Below are 22772 nucleotides of genomic sequence, written 5' to 3'. Positions count from 1 at the left end.
TCTTCCTATTTGTCTGTTCTGTGCCTTTAAATTTTAAGTAAGTCTAATTAAAACGTCCATGATTGCGGTGATTCACCTGTGTTTCATACAGATTGTGTGATTGAGGGCCAGAACAGACGTGTGGCCAACGGCAGCAGCTGGACAGACAGCGATGACGACTGCGTCAGATGTACCTGCAAGGTGAGTCTTAAAGAAATACACTGCTCATGCAATGTTTCAACTAATGATAACGACATTTACAAACCACTTTTCAAAAAATTACATTACAAGATGACATGGTAGATCAAATGTTAACGCAGGGAAAACGACAATGTAAAAAACAAGCTGAAAACAAGTTTGAAAAAGAGTTTTGAGGAGTGATTTAAAAGAAGACACTAAAAGATGGGTGTGGCCACAGTGTTCCAGCTCATCGTTTGTCAGGGTATCACAAACAGAGTTGGACAGTACAAAGCTCTAAACAAGGTCGGCAAATAGGAAGGACTTGATTCTGGTGATGTGCATATGCTGAAGAAAACAAGATTACACAGAGTTTGTGCACTTAAGTGAACACGTCATAATCCATATTACACCTAATTAAAGGCCTTATCTAATATTAGACAATAGATTTCCTAAACTAGACCAAAGGAGTGGTGGAAGAAGTATTCAAATAATTTACTTAAGTCAAAGAAGCAATAACACACTATAAAAACACAACAAGATCAAAATTGTACTTACTTAAGTAAAGGTCCAGTGTGTAATATTTAGAAGGATCATAGACAGAAATGCATTATAATATACATAACTATGTTTTCAGTGGTGTATAAAGACCTTAAATATTGATCTGTTATGTTTTTATTATCTCAGCATGAGCCATTTCTATCTACATACACCGTGGGTCCCCTTACACGGAAGTTGCCATGTTGCGCCACCATGTTTCTACAGTTGCCCAAACAGTTAAACAGCTCTACAGAGTGCGTTTTGTCACTACATTGAATACGTACAAGAAGAAGAAGAAGTAGCATTAGGTGTAGTATTTGTCTGGTTTATTAGAAGTAAGAAGAGAAGTGAAATTTGGACAAATGGAGGACCAAACCTATTATTTAGGACATAAAGAAGTTACAGAACAGTATACAAATAATAAAAAATTTGCCTGGGGTAGTCTTTGTTATATAAAGACATTAAAAAAGGACCATATGTTGACAATTTTCACAGCCTTTTTGTTGTTGATTTAGAAATCAGATTGCTCTGATAATGCTAATCCAACACATCTTTGTAGTAGCGTCCATATTGATTCCACATTCCGACTTGAGAGCACATGAACACATCAAAGTCAGAAGGATGACTATACAACTCGGGAAATGGGACCATCTGAGGAACATGTGAATGCACAGTGAGCAGTTGGTTGCTAATCGCAACCCTCGCTTTTAGATGTCACTAAAACTTATACACTGAACGTTTAAAGGAGACATATTATGCTTTTCCACATTTTATGACTTATCTACAATGTTACAATGTTGGATGTTCATGTTAAACATGGCCAAGGCTTCAAATAATGAGATTAAAGTATTTAAAAGAAATCCCTGTGAACAAAAACATCAGATTTCCTCCTGTTCTGAACGCTGTGTTTTGAACTGCTGTTTCTACCAATGGCTCCGTTCTACGACATACGGAGCTGGACGGAGCCGGTGTTCCATATATGGTCATTTGCTCTGCACAGCAACGCTCATTCTGTCTGTACCGTTTAGCAACAACAACAGCCTGGTAACATGCTTTTGGTCTTGGCCAATCAGAAGACAGTGGGCTTTGGGAGGAGAGGCCTTAAAGAGACAGGAGCATCTACAGCTTGTTTCAGACAGAGGCTGAAATGAAGGCCTACATGGAGAGCTAGAATGAGACAAGAGAAAAGTCTTTTTTTTTTACTTTGAATCACGCAAAGCTGCCATACAAGAGTCACAGAACTACAATAAGTTAATGTATAGAAGTATTAGCAACAAAATGTAGTATCAAAAGTAAAAGTACTCATTATGCAGAATGGCCCCTGCCAGAGTTATATTAGATCATTGTTATTGATGTATTAATATACGGTACTGGGTATTATGATCTAAAATGTGCAAACATCTCTCTGAAGTCGAAGTATAAACTAGCATTAAATGGAAATACTCAAGTAATACCTCAAAATTGTACTTGAGTACAGTACATGAGCAAATTAACTTTCCAACACTTCACCTGAGGTTGTTGAAAGGTCTCGCGTCTATTCAGACCATCTGTTTCTAAAGAAATCTGTTTGTTCTGTGTTTCATCTTTAGTTGGGCTATATTGAGTGCAGCATTGAAGAGTGTTTACCTGTGGTTTGTCCTAATGGCCAGAAACAAGTGAAGATTCCAGGGAAATGCTGCTATGAATGCCAAGGTATCCCAGCCAGCCAATATAGTGAGTATCCATGGTCGTGTTTTTTCAAAGTTTTTAACATGGTTCCTGTTTGTGTGTCTTTGCATGTGTTGTAGACTCAGGAGTGTCGTGTATGTACCAGGGAACAGCGTTTCGCTGTAACGAACAGTGGGAGGTAGATGAGTGCACCAGCTGTACGTGTGTGTCTGGAGACGTACATTGTCATAGTGAACGCTGCCCTCCCCTCACCTGTGCAACAGTCAGTATAATTAACACACACACTCTTTCTCAGTGTTTCATCATAATCTGAAATGTGCCCATGATGCCTCACTGTTCTAAAACTTCAGTCTGTAGAGAGACATGCAATGTGTATAGAGATTTTTCTCCACCTGCAAAAAAACAGAGGGCAGCGTGTCGCCTATCAGTTCATAACTGCTGCTAGCCATGCAGCTAACTTACCAGAACCAGAGGAAGACGAGTGGCAGCAGAACCAGGCACAGCAGCCTCCCAGTGATCGGAGCCGGCCTGGGACTAAACACAACCTCTGTGACCGACAGAGGCCAGTTTGACAACAGAGAATACAGTACAGAGGTGATTTACAGCGGCTCTGACCAGGACTCTGACTCCGGGGACAGTGAAGACAGGGCAGGTTAAGACAGGAACAGGAGACGTGTCAAGCCAGAGGGAGGAGCGAGAGGGAGGTCGGGCATCAGAGAGTCAGTGATAGTGTGTAGAGCCAGAATATTTTCACATCTAACTTAAAGGGGCAATATTTTAAATGAAATGAATCACTTTTTTTGTTAATGGGTTGTAACCATACATAATAATGAACCATTCGCTAGCTTTTTCTGTTGCTTGTGACAGCCTCTATGCTATAGGAAGAAAGGGTTTTCCGCAAAATCCATTGGCTTACGTAGGCTGTGACATTCACGTGTTTTCCCAAGCGTCTTGCATACCGATTCTCCTGAACACCACAGCTGACGAAATAGAGTTTCCTAACATCAAAAAGACCGGCTCCCAGCATAACACAGACTCCGACCCAAACTCCATGTAAAGATACAAAAACAACAAAAAAGTTTTATTTGCTGAAGCCCCTCTGGCCAAACAAGAATCAGATTGATGTCAGGCAACAACACGGTCAACATTGGAAAAGCGCTTGAGTCACGGCAAGACCACCTCTTTGTTTTCAAAACAGACACAGAGTTGGCTTTCATCCTATTGGACAGGTAAACTAACATTACTGCAAATCATGTGAAATATATTGTGATTTGTGTTTTAGCTGGTTTAAATTAGCAGTGTTGGGAGGTTATTTTAGAAATGTTATAGATTACCCTATTTAAAATGTAATAGTAGTATAACTATTTCAATTACTTTGTCAAAGTAATGTAACTTATTACATTTAATTACTTTCTGATTACTTTTCTAAATTTCTAATGAATGTTTTTTAACTGTTAACCATTTTCAAATGACAACTTGAGGGGAAATTAAACTGGCAGACAGGTGGCGCTGCCAATTTAAACATGAGAACCAATCAAAAGCATCAGAATAGCATCAAACTTTGCTAAACGGCTGTGGCTGAAAATGGCAAAGGAAGACATTGTGCACATGAAAAACATGCAAAGCAACAAAATGAATATTAGTCAACATACACTCACCTAAAGGATTATTAGGAACACCTGTTCAATTTCTCATTAATGCAATTATCTGATCAACCAATCACATGGCAGTTGCTTCAGCGCATTTAGGGGTGTGGTCCTGGTCAAGACAATCTCCTGAACTCCAAACTGAATGTCAGAATGGGAAAGAAAGGCGATTTAAGCAATTTTGAGCGTGGCATGGTTGTTGGTGCCAGACGGGCCGGTCTGAGTATTTCGCAATCTGCTCAGTTACTGGGATTTTCACGCACAACCATTTCTAGGGTTTACAAAGAATGGTGTGAAAAGGGAAAAACATCCAGTATGCGGCAGTCATGTGGGCGAAAATGCCTTGTTGATGCTAGAGGTCAGAGGAGAATGGGCCGACTGATTCAAGCTGATAGAAGAGCAACTTTGACTGAAATAACCACTCGTTACAACCGAGGTATGCAGCAAAGCATTTGTGAAGCCACAACACGCACAACCTTGAGGCGGATGGGCTACAACAGCAGAAGACCCCACCGGGTACCACTCATCTCCACTACAAATAGGAAAAAGAGGCTACAATTTGCAAGAGCTCACCAAAATTGGACAGTTGAAGACTGGAAAAATGTTGCCTGGTCTGATGAGTCTCGATTTCTGTTGAGACATTCAGATGGTAGAGTCAGAATTTGGCGTAAACAGAATGACAACATGGATCCATCATGCCTTGTTACCACTGTGCAGGCTGGTGGTGGTGGTGTAATGGTGTGGGGGATGTTTTCTTGGCACACTTTAGGCCCCTTAGTGCCAATTGGGCATCGTTTAAATGCCACGGCCTACCTGAGCATTGTTTCTGACCATGTCCATCCCTTTATGGCCACCATGTACCCATCCTCTAATGGCTACTTCCAGCAGGATAATGCACCATGTCACAAAGCTCCAATCATTTCAAATTGGTTTCTTGAACATGACAATGAGTTCACTGTACTAAAATGGCCACCACAGTCACCAGATCTCAACCCAATAGAGCATCTTTGGGATGTGGTGGAACAGGAGCTTCGTGCCCTGGATGTGCATCCCACAAATCTCCATCAACTGCAAGATGCTATCCTATCAATATGGGCTCTCAACATTTCTAAAGAATGCTTTCAGCACCTTGTTGAATCAATGCCACGTAGAATTAAGGCAGTTCTGAAGGCGAAAGGGGGACAAACACAGTATTAGTATGGTGTTCCTAATAATCCTTTAGGTGAGTGTATAGCCTAGCTTTTTACAGAAATATTCAGATGTAACCCCCAATGTAATCACGAACATTTTCACAATATACCTTTTAAATATCTGACATTTGTTTGGCTTGCTCTGAATGTCCAGGGTTCTTCATATTTACACAACCTGTGTAGCTGAGTCTGTGTGTGTTTATGTGTGTGTGTGTGTGTTTATGTGTTTGTGTTTCCTTCCAGGATGAGATGCCAGCCATTGTTCCAGGTTTGTGCTGTCCTCATTGCCTTCCTCGTCCAGCCACCTGCCTTGCCTTCGGCGACCCTCATTATCGCACCTTTGATGGTCGCATGCTGCACTTCCAGGGAGCATGCACATATATCCTGGCACAGGACTGTGACGGTGGAGACTTCAGGTGAGTGCATCACCATGGTAAACATGTTTTATCTACTACTTCTCTAATTGTTGCTTTGTTCATTTGAAATACTGGAAATTTCCACCTCTTCCTACTCTGTAAAAATCATTCAAATGAAACAATGTTGCAAAGAAAAAACACTCTTTGGTTGAACTGCTCACAATTAATGTCTGCATTAAGGCAATAACCTGAGGCCCTGAAGGCCCTGAAACCCTATTTTCTTAGTCAGTATCTCAATATCTTACATGAACAAAATTTTCTGCTAAAGCGTAGACAGATTTTTTTCATAATGGTTTGTTGTAGTTGGGATACTTTAAATAACAAGTATTTATGGGTTTTAAGAGGTCACAAGACCAAAAAGGTTGGGAGCTACTATCTTGGACATGTGTATCAGTTTGTAAAAACATCATCTTTACAAGATGCTTTGCTTTTCTAACCTGATGTAGAAAAGACTTGAATTTATTCCATTAGAACAGGAAGCAACAACTTTAAGTCCTACCTGACAGCATGCCAGTTCATGTGACCATTCAATAAAAGAGCTGCTTTTTTAATACTCTTATTCTCTAAAATAATAATATATTAAGTGAACCGCTACACTCTTTATGCCCTGCTCAGTAACTCCTCTTTGTTTGAACAGTATTCATGCTACTAACGATGATCGTGGCCGTACAGGAGTGTCCTGGACTAAAGAGGTGACTGTGTTTATAGGAGACATCACAGTGCAGCTACTCCAGGACTGGGTTGTGAAGGTTTGTACTGCAAAAAATACTGCAAATGATTTTGTACAGTCATGTTTGTGTTATGCATCCACTCAGCCATTTTTGTACTCTTTAGGTGAATGATGAAGTTGTGACTTTGCCGTTCCTCAGAGAACCGCACATCTATGTCGAAAGACAGACCAACACCATCTTACTCAACACTAACATCGGGCTGAAGGTACAGTCTTTTGTCTCTTTTATCTCTTTCATTGTCTTTGTGACATATCTCTTTCATTGTCTTTGTGAATAACATATGAGTGGAAATATTAACAGTTTGGAAACTCCCAATTATGTCACACACTCATAAACCCACTGGTCCACCTTTAGGTACTGTGGAGTGGTCGTTCACATCTGGAAGTGAGTGTGCCAGGCACCTATAAGGGACACACCTGTGGTCTTTGTGGAAACTTCAACAACTACTACCAGGATGACCTCCGAATGCCCAGCGGACAAATCAGCCAATCAGAGTCTGACTTTGGCAACAGCTGGAGGGTAAATTAAATACATAGAGAGACAGAAGTTAAATTTTCAAACAATAACAAGTCCTCTAACTGCACACAAATCAAACAACATTTGTCATTTTAGGTCTCAAATGGTAGCCACTGCCTCTCATCCTGTCGTCCCGGTGAAGATGTCAATCCCTGTAAAGATGCGGGCTACCAGACCAAGAAGGGGGCTAACGCTCGCTGTAAGGTCCTGAAGTCAGCTGTCTTTAAGCCCTGCCATCGCGTGGTGCCTCCTGAACCGTGGTATGGAGCCTGTGTGTATGACCTCTGTGCCTGCGGGGCCAATAGTGATGAGTGTCTGTGTGACACACTGGAGGCCTATGCCAGTCAGTGCAGAGAGGCTGGAGTCATCCTGCAATGGAGGGGCCCATCACTGTGTGGTGAGTGAAACACACATTTATTTTCATCGGCTTCATACTATGAGCAGTAGGGTACTACATGTGGGAAATAATCAGCCAAAGTTGAAACAATTTTTGATACTGACATTATGTTTGAATTGCAAACATGCAAATGCAAACGAATAGACACTTGCACCTGCTAATCCCTACTATTCACCAGTAAAGAAAAACAGCAGTCATATCCTTGAAGCCATATTAGTCACAATGTTCTCAGCCTCTCGTTGTTTTTTCTCTGTTGCTGTCTTTCACAGCTGTGGGCTGTCCAGTGGAGAGGGGCTTTGTGTTTGACGAGTGCGGACCCCCATGTCCTGTAACTTGCTTTAACGTTGACGTACCACTGGGGGTGATAGAGAGCCACTGCTTCAAGCCCTGTGTCCCAGGCTGCCAGTGTCCTGCTGGTCTGGTTCTACACAACAACTATTGCATACAGCCAGAAAAGTGCCCAAAGATCATCCATGCCAACCCCTCATAATGCTCGAACTGCTCAATTTAAATTGGACACACATGCACTGACAACCCTAATAATCTTTACTCCACTCAAGGACTACACAAACCTTCCGTTACTGTATAATCAAAGTTTGAAATATCACAACAGATGAACCTCCTTGACCTGTGGATTTAACATATTGACTGAAGTGAAATACTGCATTTTAGTGTTTTTATAAAATTGTTATATTGTTATATGTAGCACCAAATATTTATACTACACAGGGGTTTGTCATTTTTATTTCAAATGTTCATTGGTATTGTTTTGTTTAGTTTTATACATTTATAAAATACTGTCCATAGCATTTAGATTATTACGGTATTATTTACTATAAAAATAGCAGGTTTACTGTACAGGTTTGTTTCAGCACTGCGTGTTGTCTGACTGTATATACAGTAAGCCCCATAATCTCAGGTACTCTTTTTTTTATTCTCCATGGTATAAATAAACAAAGGCTTCGCTAATATTTGTGGTATTTCATTTTTTTTGTTCAGTGAATAAATTCATTATTATCAAGAGTATGAGTATGATCTTGGTAGCACTTTATTTTACTGATCTGTCATTTCTTATTAATTTGATATTAAGATTCCTGGAAAGAAATATGTAATTTGGTACTAATTATAGGTAAAATGATGTAGACAAAGTGTTCAGTTAGTATGTTTTTAATGAATATATTACAATTAACTAGTTGTGTAACCTAGACAACATTTTAGTGAGTGATCATGTGAATGTGTCACATGATCATGGCATCACATTTCACTCCTCTCTGTCTTCATACACTATCACTTTTGTTGCCTGGTAACCTGATCCAGCTGGTGTGCATAGGTAACCTGCTGTAACCATAGTAATTGCTGTATAATTCATCAGCCCTCAGTGGTGAAAACATGGAGCAGGTAAGATGTTTTGATGTTGGGAGAGAACTTCTTCTATTTTCCACGTGTAAATTGCAACTATTGTCCTCGTATATTCCTTCAGGATTGTGTCGCTGGTCTGTACCGATCTCTGGGTATGTCTGTCGGAGCAGAGTTTTCCTCTGCAGATGTGAGTCGCCTCTACCGTAAAGTGTTTTGTGTTCCCTCTGGCACTGATGAAGCACATGTGGCCATGAAGAAGGTAAAAACTGTGGTGTAATTTTAAACAACAAATATTATTATCAATGCAGCTGTAGCTCAAATCTTCATTCATCATTATGGGATACTCTTATGTACCTGTGTCTGTTTCAGATCGCAGGAGGTGACAATAGCTGGTCCTGTGTAGGTGAAAATGTGTTGGATGTTCTCATAGAAATGGAAAGGGAGAGGGAAAAGAAGGAACAGGTAGTCAATGAAATTCTTTTCTTTTCTCTGACTTTCATATGAGAGTGTCTGAGAAACTCAGACCATCACCACTGAGAGTCAATATTGTTATCTCCAGCTCTACTGGGACCTCCAGCTGCTAAATGCTGGAAATCCCAACACTCTCTGTGTGATGGACAAGCCAGCTGTCATCGATCTTCATGTGCTGAATTGCCTGCACCAAAGCTCAGACCCAAATACTTTCAAAAAAGCTGACAACCAATCAGAGTCAGAATCTTTACAGTCATGCACATTTGACACTGTCAGTTTACAGGTATGTGCTTACAATGTAGCAGATTTTCTGCATGGAGACAGTTGCTCTGTTCATCATTACACTTTGTTTCCACACACAGAGGGAGAGACAAGTGAGGGGTAAAGAGCAGGATGGGAGTGTGAAGGGAGTGAAGAGGCTGAAGGTAGCCAGGAACTGCTGGGCAAGGTGAGCATCCATCCAAGTGTGAAGAAGTTGAAAAGTTAATCAAATACAATTCAGAAATCAGAATCAGAATCAGAAATCCTCGAGGGAAAATTCTTGACTGAACAGGCTGCATGCACGGTTGGCGCATGCGTACTAAATTCCACAGGTACCACAATTCCATGGTAAAGGCACTTCACTTGATTTTACTGTATAAATAGTTATTAGACTTAGAGCCATTGTAATGCTGTAGGTGGGCAGAGGCAATGAGTCAACACCTGAAAGGCAACAAATTAATCCTTTCTGCATTTTACTGCTAATACTTTTTCTCACCTGAAGTACATTTTCAAACGCAGGACAATTTATTTAAAGCAAGCCTATGTAATGTAACTTTTGCTGAACAGTTGCTACTGTGGCCACATGTGACAATTATGGAATATGGTTAAATGGTACAAATTTTTGCAATTCTAAAGTCAGTGAACTGACTCTGTAATGACTTTCATGCATATATCCACCTAAATTCTGCTTACATCAGCCAACATAAGACCAAGTACAGCTGTAGCGCCAAACCCCCTGAACGAATTGATTTGAGCAGTCTTTTAATGAGTAAGTCACATAGTATCACTTTAGCTAAGTATTACATGTTACACAGTATTGCTCCTTTTACCTTCCAAAAAGAATGTACCACAAGAAACAACTAACATTGTTATGTATAGTTACAAGCCAACACATACACATTTAAGTGCTTGTTTGTTATAATTATGAAGTTGATATGCGTCTGTTTATCTTCTTAGATTGGCATCAGAGGGTGCAAAAAGTATATTGCCCTCTCCCTGGCAGGGTCAAAGCCAAGAGTTTAGAGGTCAGGCCTGGGGCTGTGTCTCCCTGTCAGATGTCCTCCTCTTGGTGGATGTGAAGTATGATGTGGTGACCCACTTGCTTTATACAGAAATGCTCCAGGAGCACTACAGTAAGGAAAAGTTTCTCTGAACTGTCGTCACTACATAACACAGAGAGCAACCTCATAACTCTAGGTATAACTTACTCAGCATTATAGAGCATGGTCCAGATGCTTCACATTACTGTTTTTGTGTGTGTGTGTGTGTGTGTGTGTGTGGTGATATCACAGCTCTGAGTGTCTGGGAGACTCTGCTGCCATGGCAAAAACACAAGGAAGAGGAGGGGCTGGAGGATCTTGCAGAGGAAGCTTTGGAGTCAGGCGATATGCTCCGTTTGGCCGAACTGCCAGGAGCATTCAGGATATACAGGTAACACACATGCAAGGTCATTATTGTAAATTTAAGATGAAATAAAAACTTAATATACTGAAATGTCGTTAAACTGAGAAGAAAACAACAACCAAACTACAATACTACAATATTTCTTGGTTCCAAAACAGGTGTAAAAATAAAGTGTGTACTTTTGAGAGAGCAGCATATCTTGTATGATTCTAATAGGAAACTCACCTTCAGTCATGAATAAAAAACACAGATAGTGTACTTAATCAAAATTCATGTAAAAATTACAAACCACTTACCATTTCACATTAATGGGGTGTCAAACGAAAGCACCATAATAAAAACGACTCCTTTGCAGGACCTGCCTGGGAGAGTCTTTTAGAAGCCGTCCTGAGTCTGGGGAGCAGGGTTGGTCTGCTGTTTCACTCCTGTGTGATTTACACACATTTCGTCAACAAGAAAGGGACTCACTAACAGTCCTGGGTGAGAGGTAAATACTTCTGAAACACATCATGTTCAGATCACACACATTTGAACCACAACATGAAGAAATAAAATATAGTTAGATGCCACATATATCCACATATTCACAATTATACAAGGAATTGTTTTCAAATACATACTTATTAAGTAATGACATGGGCTTATATATGGCTCTAACCAGGTCTGGGATGAGGTGACTCATTTATCTTTTGCCTTGTAGGCTGGACAGGGAGAGCCTCAGACTTTTGTGTCTTTACATCAGGTTGGCAACTCTCAGAGCTCAGAGAGAAAAAATGTCCTACAGCGCTTTTCTGGCAGCTCGGCAGTCCTGGGAGACATGGTGAGCCAACAAACACAGAGGAAATAAGAGTGGAATTAAAATGTGGACACACTTTCATCAAGTCTTACTTTCTGAGCTTAGAACACTTAGTTTCAGCTGTTTACTGTCTGTCTCTCCTGTATCTGTTCAGGCCACATGTTAAGAGTCCATGCCGAGCAGAGCAGGCAGCCCAGTGGCTACGTGGTGAAGTGGAGGAGCAAAAGAAAACTTTGTCTCGGAATCACCACAGCAGGTACTGTAAATCTGCTTATGGCCCACTGATTCTGAGACATAAGCTGTGTATCATGTCATAACATTACTCATGAATTATATTATTTTGTGGAGTAAGATGGTTCTCAAGTAATAGCTGAAAGAAAAACACTACAGTAGTTTCAGCAGCAGCAGAACAAAAATGTTGGCTCCGTCACAGCAGGCAGTGCTGCAGTTGCTGGTGCTGACACAGGAGCAGGAGAGGGAGCATCTGGTCAAGCTGGTACACGGGATCTCCCTAGAGGATTTGCAAGAGCCAGGTTGCGCAGTGCCTCCAAGAGAGGGTAAATCAGTATATTCTTCTTTTTCTTCTACAGAATTGGTTTTCTTTTGTTTTCCCCTCATTTCTATGTTCCATCTTTCTGGTTTCCTGTTTTCCTATGCAGATAGTCATACACACGATGCTTTAAGAAATGGCTGCATAAAAAGGCTGAGACAAATCCAGGCCGGTCTGCAGACACTCAATGAGACTCAGATCCCCTTACAGCAAACAAACCCTCAGGCACAACTCCAGCCCCAGCCCCAAATGCAGGCCCACATAAGCAGTCAACCGGGGATTTGGTCCCAACACCAGCTGGAGGATTGTTCCCTGCTCCTCTTGACCCATCTGATGGAGCTCCAGGAGGTCCAAGCTTCTGCATTACTGCCAGCATTGATGGACAAGGTGAGCCAAGACAACCACGGCATCCAATCAAAAGAGTCCACTTGTGCACGCTCTTTTAACAATGCATTAACTGTTAAAGTAATGATGTGTGTCTGTTAGAGCGTACAGGGTGTCCAAGCTCTGCGAGATGAATATGAATCTGCACTTCAAGCAAAGCGCTACACCAACCCACTCCAACTCCTGGTCTCAGACGCCCCTCTCACTTCCTGTTCTATACTAACTCCTTATCCGAACGTAACCGAAATGAGCAGCAATGAGCACATCACAGCTCAATCCTGCTGCAGTGGACCAGCTGAGGCTCAAAACAGCAGTGGAGCCCCAGCTGAAGCTCCGAGGTTTGTTTCAATCAGAAGGGCCAGCAGAGAACTGAATAGGGTGCAAGCTGCAGATGGGACTGACAAACAGGACGTCTGTACAGGTAGTGCAAACACAGCCAGATATAGATTACCATACACTTGCCCCTGCAATTGCAATATCTTGTATTCCCCCAGGTTGTGGAGTGACTGTGGAGGAACTGCCCTACTTGGAGATCTTGTGTGTATCAGATGCAGCAAGTAATACTCATCGGAGTATCGCTGCGGAGGGAGGAGCCCAGGAAGAATTAGAGGGCAGTGCAGCAAAGAGCCCCCAGAGCTATGAGAAACAGGGCTCACTGATCGCCCTTGCTTGGAGCAAACCGCCAGATGATGACACTGACTATGAGGCAGAAGCTGCAGTCGGGGGCACAGGACAGAGCCTGGATGTTGAGAGCAGTTCGAAGACCCAAGTCCAGAAAAGCGACATGAACAGCACAGCTGAACACACAGAGTGTGAGGAGACTTCTGGAGAGAAAGACAGGGAAGATCTGTTCCAGTCTGATTTGACAGGTCATCGTGACACGCAGTCTGCAGACCAGCAGTGCAACACAGTAGGACAGGTACTCTGTAATCCTAAAGCAGACCATAAAACATTGTATTACAATGTCATGCATCTGATTTTCTCTGTTTTATATTCATTTGTTGACCTTTGAGTAGAGAGCAATAGCTGATCAACAGGAGAAGGGAGAAGCCGTATCCAACTGTGACCTGCAAACATATGAGTCGGTAGCAGAAACATTGCAGGGTGTACAACCACATCTCTTGGTTGACGTTCCTGAAATTAAGCGGCACGCTGGTGACCTCTGCTCTAGACTTATGAATGAGACAGCAAATGTGGACAGAGAAGTGGCTGAGGTGGAATTATGTCCCACTGCAACCGAGACACAGCAGTGGGACTTTAGAAGGCCTGAACCCGCTCAGGCTGAGGACGAGAAATGTAATCACGAGCCACAGTAAGTCTGCTGTTACGTATTTGTGCAACCTTGAGCGTATAATTTTCACACGTATCCACCAATGCTATTTCCTGTTGTAAAGGTTGACTGTAGCCCTGCAGAGAGGGAATCCACACTGATGGAGAGAGAGCAAGCCACAGAACCAGTCTCGGCAGTGGAGAGAGAACGAACAATGCGCAACCTGGTGGACATGCAAAGAAAGGTTGAACAGAAGCAGCAGAGAGATAGAGAGAGACAACTGCTGAGGGTGAGAGAACGGTGCACAGGAGAGAGCAGAGATTTCTGGCACAGCTTCACCTGCTAGAGAAATTTGGATAAAGGGCACTGAAAGCATGTTCAGGTTGCTGTCAGTGAGAGGCAAAGGTGACATATTACTCTGACATGGTTTGCCTTTTCAGGTTCAGGAGCGTCTGTCCATCATCCAGAACAGGAAGGCAGAGGAAGACCTGCTTGGCCTGAAACACACAGACAGGCTAAGGCACCTCACACAAGATCTACCACAGGTAAGGTACTGTATATTGTATGCAGAAACAAACAGTTACAAAAAATATTGCATAATTGTATCTAGGTTTTGTATTATTGGCATTATTGTTGTGTTTTAGGAGGATAAGAACCAGCAGAAGACAGTTGTTAGAGAGAGACTGGAGCAGCTGAGAAGAGAGCGTTCCCATGTCATGCAGTCCAAACGAGACAGGTAAGTAAACACCAAATTAATGTTAACCGCCATTGAATTGCCTATGTTTGGAATGTGCTACAGTATATCAAATAAAGCTGCCGTTATTTATCCTTTAGGAACACTGCAGGATTTAAAGAACTCCTTGGACCAGTAGCTCTCCACAGCAGAGAAACAGATGATGGAGCAGATTGAGAAACTACGGCTGTTTAAATTCATGTCTTGTTAAAGAAACACATCAATAATCTCATATTGTTCATAGTGGCTCACTAAATACTACCACAACAAACCTATGGTTTTCTAATGATTTAAATTATTTTAAACCACATTGCTTTTCAAATAATATTTTGATGCTTTCAAGTGTAATGCTGTAGATCTCACATCAGTGACAGCCTTCCCATTTGTTTGTGGTCACATAAGCGCACATTATAGTGGTTGACCAATATGGGTTTCTCATTGGCAATATTTGGAGAGCAGGGTGGCCGATGGCCAAAAGAAAGGAAAGTCACGTATAATTAAATTTTTTCATGCAATACAATACATTGTTTTCTTGGCTAGTAGTGCGTTGTTTTACATGGATTTTTTATTAATTAATGAAATAGAAAAATACACTGGGTTATGCCTGTGGTTCTCAAACTGGGGGGCACTGGACAGTGGGTGTGGCTGATCAGGGGAAAATGAGTTGAATGAACATGATTTACATAGGGAAAGAGAACAAGAGTTTGCTGATGCTATCATGTTAACCTGAATCATTCTTTTATTTCAATCTAAGTCACCTTGGCAGTTACCAGCCAATACCGATTATCTCAAAATGCCAGATATCAACCAATTAATCCATCAATCACTAGTACATTATAAAACTATTCTCAAAGATGCAGGTTGTGCATATGAAATAAAACAGATCTCAAATGTATATTGACTGTTTATTATACAGTTTAATCATCTCAACAAACATAAGCATCAACATCAATGTTATTTATCAATGACCCCCTTCAGTTGTGTACACATTATCCCCCTGTAGCATTAATTACATACACAATGAGTCGCAGAGGTGCATGTTAACAGTCTACAGAGGTTCCATCAACTCACCTTGAAGTGAACATAACATTTATATTGGCACTGTTGGCCATTACTTACGTGTAAGAAATAATGTGACAAGACGAAGGACACTGCTGTAGACTTTGAATGCACCTATGGACTGGGGCTGTATTTATTTACAGGTCTATGGGGATGGGAATATTGTAACATGAGAAAGGATCAAAGTTTGGTTAACAACTCTACGATGGGGGGATATGTATAATACAAAGGGTTGGTGCGGGCCTAGTGGTTTTCCTGCAAGAGAGGAGGATTTCTCTGACCTGACAAGTAGAGGGAAAATGTCTACACGGAAAGATTCTCAGCAAATAAACATTCAGTTTTTCCTCTTGAATTGATCCTCTATAGTGTTTACTCACACTGCAGTCCAACACAAAGCAGGAATACCTATCACCCTAATAAGTCAGAACATTCCACAGTAGCTCACACACACACTGAGCCACCGCATTACACACATACATACGAAGCACACAAGTGTGTCCTCAAAACAAAAGAAGAGTACACAACTTAGGTTCAAGTTCTGTGGTCTCGAACACACTAACATTCAAACCAACAAAGACAAAAAGTTTAAATTCCAAACTAAGAAATGTGCCTGGCTGACAGGTGCTTAAGTCAGGGCCTTAATATTCTAGCAATGTGACAGCTGAGGAACACAAACGGTCCCGTTTTCAAAATATGACTGTTCACTGCAGAGGATGAGGAGGGTTAAACGTTCGGTTCCCAGCAGGCTGTGAGGAGGACACACTTTCAGGGCTGTAATCAGGTCTGCTCTTATGGAAGCAGGCCACCGTGAAAGCAGTGGCACATTGAAATTTAAACAGGTTTGGTGTCAGATTTCTCTATAGGGTCCAGAACCTGGATCTATATGTGCAAGATCTTCAGCAAGAAAGCAGCATGCGCTTGTGTGTGACAGACTAAACTACACCTTATACAAGATAGTCAACAATATTTGCATTTTATACACTAGACTGGTGTTTCCCCACAGTGAAAGGTAAAAGCCTAGGATGAAAACAGGGAGATCCAAGTCAAGTTCAGTCAGTGAACCTCTGAGACTGAGACCACCTTCTTGCTGGAGGCTTTGATGAGCACTACTGTCCATAAACACAAAATGGCCATCACACATCCAGCTTATCTCTGACTTATGGGCACCATGGAACTGAGGAGGGTGAATATACATGTATATGTATTTGTGAATTTCTCTCATTCATGGGACTCAGGAGGAGAGAGATGTGCATGTATGAGAGATGTGCATGTATGTGCGTCAAGTCTTGAATGGTGTTAGCAGTGGGACTCAAGGGATGTTCATGTATTTATATGTATGTGTGTGTGCGCATGTCTGTATGTATGAATGAATGAGTCTTTCTATTGGTGTGCGCACTGCACCCCTGGGCCATGATGGCCACCTTCCTCATCAGAACTATCATTGTAGGCCTCTCTCCTGGCTCCACCTCCTGACCCTTGACTCTTGTCAAAATCTGTCAGGTCAACTTCCTCCGCATCTGCTGCAATAACAGGATTCTCAGCACGAGCAGGGAGCAAGCACTCAAGTTCCTGAAAGAAATTTTTTTTTGTTTTTAAATACATCATGACAATAATCATTCAAGCTTACTGGAGCTAAAAAATTGCCAATTAGAATGTTTATTGATTGCGACTCACGTTCAGTTTTTCGGGGCTAATCCAGTTGTTTTCAGGGAACTGGACGTCAAACTTGATGTAAAGGTCTCCCTTTTCAAATGGGTTTCTATACTGAGGCATTCCCTCTCCTTTCACCATTCGAATAGATCCTGCCACAGAATTGTCAGACAATTCAAAACAATGCTTTAAATATGGATATCTCTTTGCTTTTGGCATATTATAATGTGCTAAATTAACAATCATTGTATTTTGGGATTTGTTTAATATTTACACACTAAAAAGAAAATTCTATTACAATTTCTAAAGTTTTAACTGTCGTTAAAATATATGTGAAAGATTTGGGGTATAAAAAATTTTTTTTTACACTTTTAATCCGTTGTCCAAAAAAGGTTTGCACCACCACCCCTTAATAGCGGCAGTAAACAGTAAATCTAAGAACAATAATCTATTATGTACTAAAATGTCCACCACATAAAAAAACAAAAAACTAGAATGTCACGAAGGAAATGCAATCAATTAATGTGGTACGAAGATATATTCACCTGGCTCGATGACCTTGCCAGGCGGATATTTGACAAGCAACTGACGTCCATCAAGGTGTGTGACAGTCAACTGGAAACCACACAGAGCCTCAACCAGGCCGATGCGTTGGACCATGTGAAGGTCACTTCCATCACGGCGGAATTCCTGATTTAGATTAAAATCCCAAATATGTTGCTTGTTGTTTTAACAGGTTGTATTATAGAAACTCTCCCTAAATAACAATTATTATCTTCTTAGCCATGATAATAAAATAAATATCAGAAGCCAATTGTTTGTTGTTGTTTTTGTTACCTCATGTTCCTTCTCTTGCAGTACCAGGACTATATCTCCTGGTTCAACGCCTGGTGCTTGGTCTGCTTCCCCAGAGAATGTTATCTTCTGTCCATGTCTCATGCCTTTGTCCACATGCACCTCCAGAAGCTTAGTCTCCTTACACACCTTATGACCCTCACACTTTCTGCAGCGGTCCTTCTCATTTATAACTTCACCTGCACAAGCACACATACAGACATTGGTCGTGCTCAGTATTGTACATTATCTGTGTCTATTAAAAGTACAGTCAGTGTGTGGGTGTTTATAGACATATTACCCTCTCCATTACAGTCTGTGCAGACTGACTGCATCTGCTGGACCATCCCAGGGGCCAGCTGTCTAATCATGATTCTCATACCTCGTCCTCTGCATGCCACACACTTCTGCACTGCTCCTGCCTTACCCCCCTGACTAAAAACAGACAGTAAAGCATCTGCATTGTTATCAGGAATTTCTATCTCACTAAATTACTGCAATTGCATCCCAATTTCCATCAGGGCCTTTAAACTATACATCAATCAGCTGTTGTTTAAAGAATAAAAGTGAAACATTCAAAACAAACTCACCCATTACAGGCACCACACAGCACATTCTTACTGAGCTGCAGTTTGGTAGTTTTGCCATTGTACAGATCTTCAAGGGAAACTCTATGTGACAAAAGAGTTTACACAAATTAAGTAAACAGTTAAACAAATTATATTTTAACCAGCACCGGAGGAACAAATACTGCATTTAAGTAACATACTTACTTCAGAGGGTGAACCATATCATCTCCTCTCCTCTTGCCTCCATTGCGTCCTCTGCCCTGCCCCCCCATGAAACCAAACAGTCCTCCGCCAAAAATGTGCGAGAAGATGTCGTCCATGCCAGGCCCTCCGCCTCCCCCCTCCCGTAGACCCTGTTCTCCATAGCGATCATAAAGCTCCTTTTTTTCTGGGTTTGTCAGTACCTCATATGCAAAACTGATCTCTTTAAACTGGAAAAGAAAAAGAAAAGAACAAATCAGACAGCTTGACACAGTTGTAAGATACAAAAGATTCAGTACATCACAGCAAAACAGTGTTTTTGATGAGCCCCTCTTACAAAGTAAAAAGAAATAAAAAACACAGACTAGTATACTGTGTCATGTCTTTGCAGAATCATAGGAATTGAGTCATAGAACAGTACAAATAAAAAACGGATACTCTTTTCTCTAGGGAAAAGCTGTTTCATGTTCTGTACTCTGATCTGTGTCTTGTGTTAATCATCAAAGATTCGAGTTGTGTGATCATGACAAACTAAGTTGACATAATTTCTTGGTCCCAATTGTTGAGGAATAGAGCTGTTGCTTTTGCTGCTGCTAACTATAGTGTTGCTGTTGTTACCATGACATGCTTTGGTGCATCATACCTTGTCTCCGGCATCAGGGTTTTTGTCAGGATGGTACTCTTTGGCCAATTTGCGGTAGGCCTGCAATAAAGCAAATATCATCGTGACCAAAGCTGTGTAAGTAGGCCTGAGCTCAGGTGCCAACTGTATTAAATAGGTCTGCTAGCAATCACTAACTAGCTAAGTGTATTAAGTGGCCTTACTAGCCAAGGGCCTGTTGTCAAAAACATCAGGGCACCGGCAAGAGTATCGCTGCCTTTGACATCTCGGACACAAAAAAAACCACTCTAGTCCGAAGAATCTGCATCTTTTACCTGCTGCAAGTTTACCTGCTTGAGGTGTCGACACGTTGAATGACTGTCATGATCTTCTGGCAATTCCATATAATCCCCTAACGTAGCACTAAAAGCGTTTCATTTTGATATAAGAAAGGTTTTAAAAGTGAATCACACAGTCGTTAGTCGCTACCACCTAGCATGTTGAATTTAACTAGGAAAAACGGTGGGATGACAGACGATTGTCTTTCAGTGTTTGAAGTCATACTTAGCAAGGGTCGGAGGTTTGTGGATCATAAACCACGAGTAACTGCCTGATGTTTGGATGGAGTTTGGGTGTTAATACACAGTGCCGTACATGTTGGCTAACTAACGTTACGCCAATAGTTTACAGTAACTTACACGACGTTTGACATTAGCTAACGTTAGTAACCACCACACATGTTAATCTAACGTTATAAACGTCAAGTTAAGCAAAATTTCACGCGTTTTAGCGCTACCAAATGTTACCCCCAACGCCGTGAACCCAGAAGGGAATTTCTTTTCATAGTATTTTTTTTTTATCTAGGTGAGCTGTGAAGCTAACGTTACTCGCTTCGTTACCGCTCGACTTGGCGGAGACTATTTGCTGGAATGTGGCTATAATCTAGCTAGTAGCCGGCGAGCTATGACACTCGTGGTCACCAGTATGTGTATCAATTGGTTTTCGGCAGGCTGAATCCATCTTTCTGTTTTATGCAAACCGATAAATAAAATGACAAGCTTTGCCGATATTTCACCAACGAATAGCTTACATTTCTTCAAAAACGCAGTGCCATTACCTACTGAACAGTTATTTCACTAGTTTAGTTACTGGCTAGGCTAGCAGTTGCTGAGCATCTTTAGCTAACGATAGCCTTCAGTAAACTAGCTCACGTTGATTAGCTTGTCTCTAGGCCACATCTTACTGGTGACCTCGCTTCCTTTTAAAAAAAAATCCTGTTCTTACTTTGATAAAATTTATTTTCGTTTCAGAGGGTACGTACCTTTTTTAGTTCATTTTCAGACGCAGATGGCGAAACTCCGAGGATGTCGTATAGCTTAGTATCCACAACGTTCGCCATGTTGCTAACCGGCTACACTGAAAGACCTACTGCGGAGGTTCAGCTGAGCGAGGAACCGATTCACCGGCTGGGACTATTCAGGGTTGCCAGATACTACGACAAAACACCCACTCGGAAACAGATGCCAAAAAACAACACAGCTACCGTATTATTCACAAACTAAACAGTTGCACGTCTTGTGTTTTTACATTGACTGTATCATTAACAAAATGTTACTTTAACGTAGAGACAATGTATCCAATTCGGCTAGATTTCTTAGTATTGATTATGAAGTCTGTTAAATAATGGGGTGATAGTGCTTAGGGGGTTTAATATGCTGTAAATATGCATTTACACTTACCAATTAATGTTATTAAACACTTGCTACAAACATTTTTTTATTGCATGTATATCTAGATAAGTGTGTGAGAGGCAGTTAGGGACTGTCTGAAGAAAGACCAGCATTTATCTGAGGTAGGTAAATTTGAAAAGGCCTCTCCATATGGAGCACTGAAATAAGGTCCAAAAGGTGTGTTGGGATATTTTCAGCATCACTGGAGATTTTCCTTCATAACTGTGGCATAATTCTGGTGCCAGTCTACTCTTAAGGTGCATCACAACCACAAAGCCCCTGCTTCCTGCTGTTTACTCAACAGCTTTAAGCTTTGCTATTTAAATTTTTACCAGTTTAAGAAAACACATTGTCTATAGCAGGGGTTTTCAAAGTGTGAGGCTCCAAACAGTTTCAGGGGAGGCTCAGCGAATGCAAGTGAAACAATATTACATTACTTATTTAATTTATCAAAAGGAGATCACATAAAGTAGCCTAGGTGTTTGAGTTCAGAGATTGGCCTAATGCACCCATCAGGGTCAGAAACTAATAAATGCCTTAGGACAGATCTTTTTTTTAACTATTTGGTGTAGTCAGAAGTTATGTGAAACAGCAATATAAGGTTATTTTGGCTCAAATGCTGAGTGTCTATGGGATCAAATAATATAATCATGATTCCATAGGCATCCAGGAATTAAGCAAAAGTTACCATGTAAACTAATGATGTGGTGGGGGGGCACCGTTTCCAAAGCTTTGTCTGAGGGGAGGCCCACAGTCTCAGACTCTGAAAACCCCTGGTCTATGGCAACCTAACCCTGAGGTAAATAGGAGTCACTACCTGTTATTTAAAAGTCCTTCAGCTGTCAGACAAGCCCAATGTATCCTGCTGGTTTTACTGCAGCTTTTAGATCTTTCAAATGGCACCTTTGCAAAAGGATTTACAATTTTCTGTAGAAAATGAAGGGCTAAGGAAATAGATAATCCTACAGCAGTAACTGGAAAGTAACTGAATACCTTTACTCAAGTAGCCCTGTTCTTAAGTATATTTTTTGTATTATATTTTGTATGAGTATTTTCATGTTATACGGCTTTATACTTTAAACTCCTTCACTGCATTTTAGAGGGGAAAATGGCACTTTTTACTCCACTACGTATATTTCACAACTGCAGTTTTTAGATTATAGGTACTTTTCAGATTATGATTTTACATACAAAACGATCAGTTTATAAACTCTTATGCATTATTTTAGATTAAAATAGCCCAAAGTTGGCTATATAAAGCAACAACAATTTTAAAGTAGGTACTGCTTACAGGTTAATGTATGAATAATAGCAATGCAATATAATAATATAACTCTTACAGGGGGCATTCTGTATAACTTTTACATTTGATAATTTAAGTGCAGTTTGTTGCCAATTCTATTTCCTTTACTGAAATAACGTTTTCAATGCAGGTATTTTACTTGCAGTGGAGTTCTTCTACATTATGCAATTGCTTAGTTTACTTAAGTAGGCTACTGTATATTATTTGAAGACTTCTTCCACCACTGGCCTAAGAGACAGACTGTTTTTTGTCTGGCAGGGATTATTATCAGTACAGCTAAAATATGCTGTATTTTTCAGGAACTGTGTTTGCCAGGTCATACAGCTCCACAGTGCAG

The 22772-nt window shown here is 41.0% G+C and overlaps 3 protein-coding genes across 3 annotated transcripts in view; 2 read left to right on the top strand and 1 right to left on the bottom strand.

Annotated features, from left to right (window-relative positions):
* LOC119893940 (kielin cysteine rich BMP regulator) overlaps nt 1-8231 on the top strand; it is a 32277-nt gene extending 24046 nt beyond the window's left edge. Inside the window, 9 exon segments of the mRNA XM_038706354.1 lie at nt 92-180; nt 2286-2388; nt 2484-2626; nt 5444-5616; nt 6254-6365; nt 6451-6552; nt 6702-6866; nt 6960-7260; nt 7530-8231. Of these exon segments, the coding sequence (XP_038562282.1) occupies nt 92-180; nt 2286-2388; nt 2484-2626; nt 5444-5616; nt 6254-6365; nt 6451-6552; nt 6702-6866; nt 6960-7260; nt 7530-7750 (1409 nt within the window). The 3' untranslated portion in view covers nt 7751-8231.
* Nucleotides 8232-11966: 3735 nt separating this feature from the next.
* LOC119893800 lies at nt 11967-15252 on the top strand. The gene is made up of 8 exons (XM_038706139.1): nt 11967-12108; nt 12211-12488; nt 12588-12906; nt 12980-13797; nt 13880-14044; nt 14196-14300; nt 14400-14491; nt 14590-15252. The coding sequence occupies exons 1-4, from the start codon at nt 11967-11969 to the stop codon at nt 13495-13497; spliced, it is 1257 nt and encodes a 418-aa protein (XP_038562067.1). The 3' UTR covers nt 13498-13797; nt 13880-14044; nt 14196-14300; nt 14400-14491; nt 14590-15252.
* Nucleotides 15253-15379: 127 nt separating this feature from the next.
* On the bottom strand, nt 15380-20878 carry dnaja2b (DnaJ heat shock protein family (Hsp40) member A2b). The gene is made up of 9 exons (XM_038705713.1): nt 20724-20878; nt 19445-19504; nt 18805-19031; nt 18622-18702; nt 18333-18466; nt 18035-18231; nt 17743-17887; nt 17222-17349; nt 15380-17116 (listed from the first exon to the last, which is right to left on the bottom strand). Exons 1-9 carry the CDS (start codon nt 20799-20801, stop codon nt 16928-16930), a joined length of 1239 nt encoding a protein of 412 aa, XP_038561641.1. The 5' UTR covers nt 20802-20878; the 3' UTR covers nt 15380-16927.
* Nucleotides 20879-22772: the final 1894 nt, after the last annotated feature.

This window comes from Micropterus salmoides, unplaced genomic scaffold (genome assembly GCF_014851395.1).
Source record: "Micropterus salmoides isolate LMB-PRFRI ecotype aquatic unplaced genomic scaffold, ASM1485139v1 Ms_hic_scaffold_8, whole genome shotgun sequence".
NCBI lineage: Eukaryota > Metazoa > Chordata > Actinopteri > Centrarchiformes > Centrarchidae > Micropterus > Micropterus salmoides.
The sequence above is the reverse complement of the archived record's forward strand: the minus strand, read 5'-3'. Positions and strand labels throughout refer to the sequence as shown.

Coding starts and splice junctions, on each gene's coding strand:
- LOC119893800 (XM_038706139.1), top strand. CDS start 11,967: ATGTTGGCTCCGTCACAGCAGGCAGTGCTGCAGTTGCTGGTGCTGACA. Junction 12,489..12,587: donor TGCCAGCATTGATGGACAAG/GTGAGCCAAGAC, acceptor TGTGTCTGTTAG/AGCGTACAGGGTGTCCAAGC. Junction 12,907..12,979: donor CAAACAGGACGTCTGTACAG/GTAGTGCAAACA, acceptor GTATTCCCCCAG/GTTGTGGAGTGACTGTGGAG.
- dnaja2b (XM_038705713.1), bottom strand. CDS start 20,801: ATGGCGAACGTTGTGGATACTAAGCTATACGACATCCTCGGAGTTTCG. Junction 18,232..18,332: donor CACAGACTGTAATGGAGAGG/GTAATATGTCTA, acceptor GTGCTTGTGCAG/GTGAAGTTATAAATGAGAAG. Junction 17,888..18,034: donor TGCAAGAGAAGGAACATGAG/GTAACAAAAACA, acceptor AATCTAAATCAG/GAATTCCGCCGTGATGGAAG.